The 11,799-nt window shown below is 36.1% G+C and overlaps 1 protein-coding gene across 9 annotated transcripts in view; it reads left to right on the top strand.

The window, feature by feature from the left end:
* The first annotated feature begins 5,403 nt into the window (after positions 1–5,403).
* LOC113043381 (calcineurin-binding protein cabin-1) overlaps positions 5,404–11,799 on the top strand; it is a 91,026-nt gene continuing 84,630 nt past the window's right edge. For 7 of the 9 annotated variants that reach the window (XM_026202724.1, XM_026202723.1, XM_026202722.1 and 4 more), the window contains exons 1-11: positions 5,404–5,455; positions 6,589–6,633; positions 6,759–6,854; positions 6,996–7,109; positions 7,215–7,349; positions 7,493–7,673; positions 7,870–7,999; positions 8,125–8,274; positions 10,345–10,760; positions 10,880–11,051; positions 11,315–11,445. In XM_026202724.1, coding sequence (XP_026058509.1) covers positions 6,631–6,633; positions 6,759–6,854; positions 6,996–7,109; positions 7,215–7,349; positions 7,493–7,673; positions 7,870–7,999; positions 8,125–8,274; positions 10,345–10,760; positions 10,880–11,051; positions 11,315–11,445 — 1,528 coding nt within the window. In that variant the 5' untranslated portion in view covers positions 5,404–5,455; positions 6,589–6,630. Of the gene's footprint in view, positions 5,456–5,485; positions 5,596–6,588; positions 6,634–6,758; positions 6,855–6,995; positions 7,110–7,214; positions 7,350–7,492; positions 7,674–7,869; positions 8,000–8,124; positions 8,275–10,344; positions 10,761–10,879; positions 11,052–11,314; positions 11,446–11,799 lie in introns of those variants that run through there. The other 2 variants (XM_026202718.1, XM_026202717.1) reach the window with 2 other exon arrangements.

The raw sequence follows: 11,799 nt of genomic DNA, 5'->3' as shown, positions 1-11,799 counted from the left end.
TTTTCGTTAATTTAGCCACTGTATTAAATAAATACCTGGGGTTATGTAGCAATCTAGCAATTTGTAATGCTTTTCTGTAGGATAGGTTACTTTCCCGCCAAGCAATATGAAATACCTCTAGTTTTGTCTTCCTTCAGATGCGCTCCATTTTTTGTGCTGCTCTCTTTAGGGTGCGAGTATGCTCATTATACCATTTTGGGGTCACAAAATTACTGACCCCAAACTTTCTCTCACAAAATTACGGGTGTACTTTTCAGCAAGTAAAAATGATTTAGCACTGAAAATGTATGATCTATAAAAATTTAAACATGACTTGCACATTAAAACATTTGTGACAACTTGCCCCATTACTAATATAACAACTCAGGTCAAGCCCTGACGTGACATTTATGAAAAACACCTGAGAACACACTTCAGCCTTTTACTTTACATGTACTTTAACAGACTGTGAATATATTCCAATATATTCCAATATATCCAAAAAATTTCATTTCATCATACATACATACATACATATATATATATATATATATATATATATATATATATGTGTGTGTGTGTGTGTGTGTGTGTGTGTGTGTGTGTGTGTGTGTGTGTGTGTGTGTGTCTGTGTGTGTGTGTGTATGATGAAACGAAACTTGGATGAAGAAATTAAGCTAGTCATTATAGGTTGTATGTTAAATAAATAATTTTATACTATAATTCTTCGAGTGTTTGTTCTCAATGCTGAATTTTTTTTCTTTCTTATCTAGAATGGCGTCTAATATCTTTTTCAATATTATTCTACTCATCATGTATGTTTCTCATTGATTTTTGACGTTAAGATCAGTTCAGTTTGCATTAGTGAGAGACCTAATCCAGTTATAGATTTTATGATGGAACCTAATTTCTATTGTAGATTATATTTAAATGTAAACTGACCCTACTCACAGCATATTGTAATATGAGTGAGCATTACATGAGTTTCCCAGGAGCACAGAGGGAAGAAATGTTTCTGATTCTGAGATTGTTAGAGTATTTAAAATGAAAAAATTCCTCTTTGCTTGAAAAGACTAAAAGGTCAAACCATGCTGGACACAATTAAGAGAGGTTTCTGCGCAAAAAGATCTGGATTTAGGCAAAACTTTTTCCTTTTTGCTGGCTGCATTCAAAGCAAGCAAGGAAAATATTTGCAACTACTTTCCAAGTAAAAATGAAGGGACTCAGAATACACAGAGAAGGTCTGGGGTTTTAAATCAGCATTGTTCCCTTAAGAAAGAAAGAAAGAAAGAAAGAAAGAAACTATCTTATTACTTTCCAATTACTTACTTTCATTTCTGATTGCATGATTCACTCACATTAAGAGCTAATAATGTTAATCAAGGTTTACTGCACCACAAACAGTCATAATTCAGTCATAAAACAGTCATAATATTACATATTTGCATTCAGCTTTCCACAATCTGATGAAAATAATTTTTAAGAACAAGATTTGATATTGTGGGCTCAAATACATGCCAAATATGCAAGTTAAAATTCAAGCTGAAATTTTATATTCATAATTGTACATTTTTTTTAATTCCTCCACCACAAGTGGTTTTCAAAGAGAAAATTGTAATATATTTGGAGACATTAAAAGGGATGAAATGTCACAAAGCAAGATATATTTTGTATTCCTTATTAAAGGATTTCGGTTTTATAATGTAAAAGTCTCCTAGTCTCCTACATTTTCTTTTTCTTGGTATGTTTTTTTTTCTCTCTCTTTTCCCAGCATCTTATTTTATTTTACATCTTAAATGTATTTTGTATATAGAATAGAGTATAATATGAAAATTGAATGTAATCTCAGTCTTGATATGTATATCTCTGTTAAGAATGATGGTCTTCCTGTGTTGTTGTTCCAAGTATTTGTAAATAATTACTTTAAAGGGATAGTTCACCCAAAAATGAAAATTTGTTGTTTATCTGCTCTGGGAATAAGCAGATAAACATCACATTTTTCATTTTTTGGGTGAACTATCTTTATCCCGCCGGCAGGGGGCGCTGCTTGTCTTTCAAATTGCTGAAGCTCAGACGGCACCACATTCGTGATTTTTATTACAGATGCACAGCATAACGTTAAACCTGTCATTGGCAGAGTTTTGAGGAAGATCCTGAACAAATGAGCTTAGCATAGATTTCAGTGCTACATTCCTTCATGGAAATAGTTTTGCATTGATATTTAGTAGATTAAACTTGTTAAGTATTGTTATTGTAGAATGTGTTGAGGATGTCATGGTGGTTTTCTTCATCAGAGTCAGAGGAGGTGGATGCTGCAGATGTACCGAGTCCAGGAGAAAACCACCAGCTACCAGTTCAGACGAGTACAGGGAGGGAATAATCGATTACAGGAGCCACACTAACAGTTGTCTGTCATGTGTTTATATTAAGAGAGCTAGAAAACAGTGTTCACTTTAGTTATGAGAGACTATTTAGAGAGGTCACATGGATTCAGTAGCACAAGAAAGATTTTTAGCTGTATCCGTGGTCACTGGTGATTCATAAAATGCAAGTCAACAGCTGCTGTCGCTTTAAGAGTCAAAAAAGCATATCAAGGCAACACAAAATGAATGCTCGTGGTTCCTGATGGTATATCGAAGCCTCATGAAGCAAACCGATCAGTCTGTGCAAGAAGCTGAACATTATTTATAACATCATCAGCAGCTCATCACTTCTCAGTTCAATGACTGTTGGAGGATTGGCAAAAACCAGCATCATACGATCACTAATGTTTAGTCTCATTTTGAGTCGGAGTGACTGTCAGGACTCAGGAACGTCTGAAGGTGGGTTTTGATTGAGTAACTTGTGAATTCGTGCTGTGAGAGCTGCAAACTGTTTCAAACAGTTCAGTAATATTAACTAGTTCACTAAAAAGAAGTGAACTAGTTTGTGAACTGAACATTTTTGTGTTGCGCGTATATGACTCTCAAAGTGCAAGTAGACATTGCCTTGCATTTTTGTAATCATCAAGGACTACGGTTTCATAAAGATTTTCTTTAGTGTTCTACTCAAGAAAAAAGTCCCTCACATCTTGTATGGCTTCAGTAAATTAACAGCAAATTTACATTTTTAGGTGAACTGTCCCTTTAAAACATACTTTTCAAACGGCTTATTTCATTTGTTCACTAACATCTTCCACCATGTGTCACATGACTGTTTCTTTCCCTCGATTTTGAATCATGAACATTTCCAGCACTTCTCATATGATTTGTGTAGGTTAAAACAGTTTCATAAAGGAAGTTATGGTGGGTTAAACGACATTTGTAACATAAATGGTTAATTTACAGTTAGTGGTATATTTAAATGCACACAATAAAATAATGAAAAACACTTTGTATAATTAGTCAAAATTAGCAGTTAATAAGATACGTCATCTAGTTCTCACTGCTGTAAACAAGTATACTAACTAAGAAAATGTTTGGATCAAGTGTTTTGAAAAATGTTTAAATAATTTAATTTTCATACAATAAATATGGTAATGGCTTATTTTTATTTCCTTCTGTTTGGATTATTATAGTGAAATATGTAATAATCAAGTAATAATGCTCATTTTATAACTACGTTCAGTTACACTGAAAGTCTACGACATCAGAAAAATAAATTAATTAATAAAAATAAATAAAATAATTTATGAATAGTTTAAATTATGTCATGACAAAAAGTTATATTTTAAAAAGTTAAATTTTTTGGTGATTATAACACAAACTACAACAACAACAACAACAAAAAAGGGCCAAAGTTGAAGTACTATACATACAACGGCACTTTGATGTTTTGTAATCTAATGTAATTAATGACATGCAAAAATATATTATTATTATTATTTTAATAGCGTGGCATAAATTTTACAAGATGTTTAAGGTGCTGTTTTGACTCTACTAAAGCATAAAAATACCATAAATGTTTGCAGATATGTAAGAAACATGCTAAGTTAACACGTTTGTTTACCTGAAACACAAAGCTACAGTCAGTTATTCTCTTCTGAAAATGTGTATTCTGGGCTGAAATGTCAATCTTTGTTTTGGTTTGTGTAACCCACCCACTGCCAGTTTATGCAATTGTATTTCAGCACTTGTTGGAAAACACAGCCTATATCATTTCATTAATTGTCAAGTGTGCTATTTTCTGTTTGTATCATCAATCTGGCAACCTATGCATGTGTCAACAGGAGGGGAAGGATGAAAAAAAGCTCTCAAATATTGTGAATTTGGACTGCAATACCTAGTTCAACCTAGTTCAACGATCCTACATACCGCGCCTTTTACTGTCTATGGCCTTTAAATGGTTTGGTGCCACTGTGTATAAAAATTAGGATAAATGATGCAGTTGCTCCCTTCACCCTGTTATAATGCTATTATATGTTTGTTTGAAAAGTTTTAGTATTGATGTCATTCCAGGTATAATATGTGATTTATTCGTGGATATTAATGCTGTTTAGATCTATAGACTATGATGTTTTAATTATAGGATGTTTGCAGTTCAGTGACACTAAGCGTGTTATATAAGACTTTTAGTTTATTTATTTTTTGTGTGATTGCTAAATTTATTTATATTTGTGATGAAATACAGTGAAATAAAATTTGCCATCTGCTAATTGTTGACCCGATTTTTCTGTAAATAAGTTTTCATTTGAAAATAAACCAGTTTTTGCACCTGTCTGATGTTACTTGATTTCTTCAGAATGACATTAAATGTTAAATGTAGTCTTTGAATTTGCTATGTGCTATTAGATTAAGAAATACTACTCACACTTTATTATTATAATTTACTTTTTTTAATGGCTTTTGAAAAAATGTCATGCACATTAGAAATTACTATTAAAAGAAAATTAATACATTCCTTTCTATTGATAAAACTGATCAAATGTAATATAAACCATTTTAAACGAGTAATATTGTAATAAGTTCTTGAAAATAGTTTTAAGTAAATATTCAATCAGACATGAGGCAGTCATCTATTAATAAGCAGTGTTGGGGAAAGGAACTTTTAAAAGTAATATTGCGTTACTCCATAAAAAGTAAATAAATATTTATGGAAAGTAATGCATTACGTTACTTTTGTGTTACGTTTTGTCACCTGAGCTGGGCTTGCTTATTCATTTTCCAATAACATACCCAATAACATTTTTTTGGCAGCTGTAAAGGCCATATTTTCCATCAAAAGCATCAGACTCGAGCTGTGTATCTCCTGATTTCTCTCTTCACAAGGAGAGCTGTCAGTGAATAAATGGGAAAACATTTTATGTACTTGTTTGAAAAAAAAGAAAAGAAACAGATATTTCTTGTAAATTTAAAAGTCATTCATTACTATTTTAAACTGTAATATATATAGACACGTGATTGGCTGTTCGCGGCCGCGCGCGTGATCTTTCGTCCAATCGGAGCGCTCGACACTGACTTCACCTCAGCGACTCTCCTCCGAGCAGAAGATCATGCTGGTAAGTAGCAGCTCTCCATCAAAACAACAAACACGCAAACACAAAACACAGCTTTGCAGCCGGACCCATGAAGAAAGTATTTCACTTTTATAAAGTATTAGGAAATTGAGTGTTGCATGGAACCGCTATATCTTTGTAAGGTCAGCTGGGCGTCTGCTGCTAGCATTGTTAGCCTGTTGTTGTTATTGAATATGGTTGATAAACATAGCGCTGCTAACAATAACCAGTCAATGTGTGCAACATCACCGTCGTTTTGATGTTTGCGAAGTATCTGATGAATTATTTTGCATTTCTTTATCAAGCTAGTAATGGAATCTGCCATGATTCCCATCAGTGCACGGTGTGTCGTATTTGGGGGAAATGGTTTCTCAAGAACAATGCTCTTTTATTGGCCTGTTATTGCGAGTTTAGAATCTGCAACATACTGTCTGAAGTAATGGAAACAACAGGCCAATTTGATTGTTATTGCACAGCATTGTAAATCTTAAAGGGGGTAATCTTGTCCCATTTTTGTGGCTTAACTAACTTTCCCTGTACAAAGACATGAAGTGAATTATGACATGAAAAAACAAAAAGGTTAGATTAAATTAATGCTTAGTGTAAATAGTGGTGGTTGCTATTTGCTTGAAACATTCATTTCATCAAATAGCATCCTGTTTATGGTAAATGCAAAGTTTAGATTGTGATTTATTCTGTGCAGATTCTGTCGACTGTCACATAAAGTGTTCACGTAAAAACCAGCTGGATGCAAAGATATAAACCAATTCCATGTGCACTTGTTGATGCCACTATCAATTTATTGCATTTACTGAAGATCTTTCAAAATCCCCCTTTTATAAATTAGGATTATCAATAAATATGTAGAGGTTTAATGATTTATGGTGTCAATTTAATATAATTTCATGCCCCATTGTGGGGTCAAGTCTATGTAAAAATATTACATGAGAAGAGAGATTTATAAAATATAATAAACTAGCACTGCTTTTTCAATTTACTGTCAATTTATATATAAAAAAAAAATAGTCATGTAATAATTCAGGGTCGGTATGATCCAGGTAGTTTTCATGTTTTATTTGTTTATTTTTTTTTTAAATTAAATATTATTTTCTTTATTCTATTTTTTACCACAACAGATGCTGATGATCTGAATGAATGATCCTCAATAAATAAGAAACATGGTAAGTCACTTTATATGTTTTATCCTTTGTTAGATTGTCCTGATTGACCTCACACGAGCATTTGACCGGCCTCTGTCATATTGTTCATCTGTTGACTGTATTCATGTATCTTCTACACGTCCCAGATCCGGATCGCTGCTCTGAATGCGGCGTCTCAGGCTGCGGATGAGCATGAAGATGCCTTCAGAAGCACTAAACCTGGTCAAACGAAGGAAGCCCAGGTGAGTCTGATGCTTTCAAACAGATTCTCACAAAGTAACTTTTTACTTTTGATCTTGTGTGAAATACGATACAGTAGGCTTTATATGGTTAATACAATTGTTCAATCCAATGTAACCGTTTCCTTCTCATTTGTATTTCAGGAGGCAGAAGCGTTTGCTCTGTATCATAAAGCCCTTGATCTGCAGAAACATGACAAGTTTGACGAGTCGGCCAAAGCTTACCATGAGCTCCTCAAGACCCCACTGCTCAAAGAGGTACAGCACACTCCTTCACTATAATAAGAATATATTTCGTTTTATTTAGCTTTACTATTGCTTTCTGTTTTTCAACGACGAGTGCTTTTTCTTGTCTTGCCCCAGGCAGTGGCATCTGAAGATGAGAAAGTTGGACTCAAGCATCCTGGACTGATGCTGAAGTACTCCACCTATAAAAACCTGGCCAGTCTTGCTGTGCTCAGAGATGATTTAGACACTGCCATGGACTTCTATGTGCAGGTAAATGCCTACTTTGAACAAATCACAAAACGTGAAGTTTAAGGTGCATCACTTGTCCTGCATTTAATAATGAATTTGATATGAAGCCAGAGGACAGACAGTTTGGACACAGCTGAGTCTATGAATGTCTGTGTGTCTTGCAGGCTGTCATGCTGGACTCCACAGATGTCAATATGTGGTATAAGTTGGGAAAGCTGGCTTTGAGGAAGGCCAGCATGCCGTTGGCCCGCCATGCCTTTGAGGTGGGCTTACGCTGTAACCCGGACCACTGGCCCTGCCTGGACAGCCTCATCACGGTCCTCTACGCTCTCAGTGACTACAGCTGTGAGTCAGAAAACCTCTGTGCAACATACAAGCATAACAATAATTATAGCGACAGTATTGTTCGATAAATCTTCAATATAATGCTTATTTATAATGTTTCCTTCATATGTTGGAATGAATCAGTGCTTCACATTTGAAGCGTGCCACACCGAGCAGATGTCACAGCATTATGTTAATAATATTTTTTGCTCCGTAGGTTGCCTGTACAACATCTGTAAGGCTCTGGAGAAGGACACAGGCTACAGTAAGGGCCGAGTGCTCAAGGAGAAGATCTTTGAAGAGCAGCCCTGCCTCAGACGAGACTCTATGAAGATGTTCTCCAAACTGTGTGTACCTTCTCCTACTCATTCAGATGAGCTCGTAATGTGGCATCCACCGTTTATCCTGTTGAAGTAGAAACTTTGTAATGTTAATCCACCTGAGTTTGTGTCTGCGTGTGTTTTGGCTGCAGTGATGTGTCAGTGCAGTACGTGGATGTAGATGAGGAGGAAGCCCACAGCATTGTAGAAGAAGCGCTGGAACTGAGGCGACAGAGACAGGCTAAACTCACACGGCATCCTGTAGCTGACCTGCAGCTGGTTCAGCCCATCAAATACTTCACGTGAGTCCATGCCACCCTTAGTCCACAGAGAATTAGTGCTATGTTTTGTTTGAAGGAATATGATGGGTGATTTTCAGTAACATTTATCAAAATGCTTAATAAAAGGAATAATTAATTAAACATTTAATACCATTTATGTGATTTATTTATTTCTATGGAATGCTTCTCTGACAAAAAAACGTAAAAAGCAATTGAAGGTTTAGACGTTTCATCATCAACGGTATAAAAGAAATAGCCTCTTTTTTATATTTTTTATAGATTATTCATCAAAACACATTTATACTGAATGATAGATTTTTACTGTCTGCTGTTAAGAAATGTGGGGTCAGTAATTCTTTTTTTTAAACGTTCTTTAAATAAGTCTCTGAAGCTCATCAAAGCTGCATTTATTAAATAAAAAAAATACAGTAAAAATAGTAATATTGTAAAATATTACTGCAGTTCAAAAGATCTGTTTTGTCTTTTAATGTATTAAAAATGTAATTTATTTGTGCGATGCAAAGGTAATATGCTGATTTGCTGCTCAGGAAACATTTCTTCTTCTTATCACTGTTTAAATTAGTTTTGCTGCATAATACTTTTGTGGAAACTTTTTTTTGTAGATTTTCTTTTGAGGAATATTTAATGAATCGAACGATTAAAAACAGCATTTATTTGAAAAATAAATATTTTCGAACTTTTCGAAATATTTTCGAGCAGATGCTTTTATCCAAAGCGACTTACAAATGAGGACAATGGACGCAATCAAAAACAACAAAAGAGCAATGATATACAAGTGATGTAACAAGTCTCAGTTAGCTTAAATGCAGAACACGTAGCATGGGCTGGCTAGTGTTAGAGGTATTTTATTAGAATTGTATAATAAATGAAAGAAAATGGATAGAATACAAAAAGATTATAAAGGTAGTTAGATTTGTTTTTTTTAAAGAATTGAATTAAAATAGTGAGTGCTAAAGTTAGAGGATCAAGTAAAGATGGAAGAGATGTGCTTTAAGCCGATTCTTGAAGATGGCTAAGGACTCAGCTGCTCGGATTGAGTTGGGGAGGTCATTCCACCAGGAGGGAACATTTTGGCTAGGTCTACATTATGCGTAAATCCTCAAAAAAGTTAACTGCATATGATACACACGAAACAGACATGAGACAGTTTCATGCAGCTTTTCTGACAGGAAATTTGATTTATTAGATTTACGGAAAAAACTCACCATACACACACGCGTCCAGGTCACACTCACGATTGTGTTTCTGATCTATAACACAACTGCCCTCATGTTTTGCCGCAAATAGCGATCACGAGTAAATCATTGCAGGACTGTGATGTGATGTTTTATCCGCTTTGGAGAGTGTTTTCCAAAAGCTATTATTTTCGTTGACTTTAAACGCTGTCTCAGTGTGGACGGAGGGCCAAAACAGAGAGAAAAATATACGTTTTCAAACAAAAACGTATTAGTGTGGACATGGCCTTAATTTAAAAGTCTGTAAAAGTGACTTTGTGCTTTTTTGGGATGGCACAGTCAAGCAACGTTCACTTGCAGAATATATATATATATATATATATATATATATATATATATATATATATATATATATACACAAAAAATGTAGGGCTGCACGATTAATTGCATGTGATTGTCATGCGTGTCTCATCAGTAAAGCCGGTTCTGTGATTAATAGTGCTGGTAAATATCCATCACCTGCTTTCAAATGGAGCCTCACTTAATATACAGAGCTGTAGTTCGCTGACAAGCTATGCAATGTCGCGCTCATAACCACATGTGATTCATCTGCGATTATGAACGCGATATTGCGTAGCTTGTCAGTGAACTACGATTCTGTGTATTAAGTGTAGCGCTATTTGAAAGCAGGTGATGGGCATTTAGTAAAAATCACAGAACCAGCTTTACTGATGAGACAAGCATGACAATCACATGCGATTAATCATGCAGCCCTAATATAATTTAATGTTTTCTTTTAAATTATATATTTTATTTATTTATATGTATTGTATTGTGAAAATGTGTTTAAGTATTATTTAGCTGAATATCCATCTGATGTATTTTATCCGTGTAGGTGGAAGAGCGTTGGGGAGAGTTTCTTGGCCATGTACAAACACCAGAACGCTTGCCTGGTCCCACGGCCTGACTTTGGCCGTCGCATCGACCTGTCAATGTACCGTGACCCGGACTGCCTCGCGCAAACGCCCACCAGCACTCCAGCCCCCACCACTGCTGCTTCAGACCCCCCTCAGCCCCCCATACCCGTCAGTGTACCTCAGGCCCCCCCCGCCCCTCCCCCAGGTCCCAGTAGCCCGAGTGCCACTCAGCACCCATCCACCGAGTTCTTTGTCCAGCTGCAGGCCCCGCACAGCACTGATGCAGGAGCACTGCAGAACCAGAACGTCATTGAGATCACCACTACACCCACAGTCACCTCTACTGCTGCCAGTGGAGCTGAGGATGCTGCTGGTACCACAGTTACTTCTGCTGGTCAGTGTGACTGTAGACATGACGCTTGCACATAGTCCATATGCAAGTCACTTCAGAATTAGTTTTCAGTAGTTTTGGCACACATAAAACTGATGATGTCAATGTTATTCTCCCTACAGCTCTGGACGCTGCCTTGAATGACAAAGTGAAAAAAGGCACTAAGAGAAAACGTGTGGTAGAGGACACCGTAGAGACAGCGAAGAGGCGCTCAGCACGTGTCCGCAACACCAGATGCAAGAAAGAAGAGAAGATTGACTTCCAAGAGCTCCTGCTCAAATTCCTCCCCTCTAGGTGTTCATTGTAATATTTATTTATTCAGGGCTTTTTTTTCTAACCTGCTCTGATCATATCAAGCAATGCTATAAGACATTTCGTTGGTCATGTGGGTTCTATTTTTGTTTTGTCAAGCTGAGTGAATCCTAGCGGTGAAAACACATTAGACTGAAGTCTTGCTGCACATAGTTGTATTTTAGACATCAATCATGTCCTTAGAAAGTCAGTATCTTTTCAAAAAGTCTTCCTTTATGTCACATTGACTTGAGTTTTATTTCCAGACTGAAAAAGTTTGAAGATGATGAAGATGAGGAGAGTCTCAGTAACATGGACTCACAGTGTGACAGCAAACTTGAGTCCCAGTCAAACCGCGGATTCAAGTCCTCCGAGTACACCGTCTCTTTGGAAACAGGTACAGAAACTGAGGTTTTCCTATTAGTCACTGTTTTATTTCTTTGTACTTCTTTTTTTAAAGTCCTCATGAAATCCAAATTGAAGTTTTTTGGTTTTTAGTATGAATATGTTAGCCTTAAGGTTACCCATTGGTTAACGCGCTCCAAACCAAAAGAGACAAAATGAGCATTTGGAAGATCGAAGGGTCGAAGGAAGTCTGGATTCACTGCCGCAGCGTGCACACAGTCTGCTCTGGTCCAGACACACGATATCGATATCACGGAGCAGATCATATGCATGAGTCGCGCATACCACAAAATGTATCGGACCCATTTGATTTCGACACAGAATGCTGTATTGTATAGCGATTTGG

The sequence above is a fragment of the Carassius auratus genome, chromosome 25 (genome assembly GCF_003368295.1).
Source record: "Carassius auratus strain Wakin chromosome 25, ASM336829v1, whole genome shotgun sequence".
NCBI lineage: Eukaryota > Metazoa > Chordata > Actinopteri > Cypriniformes > Cyprinidae > Carassius > Carassius auratus.
This window is presented reverse-complemented; position numbering and strand designations above follow the sequence as displayed.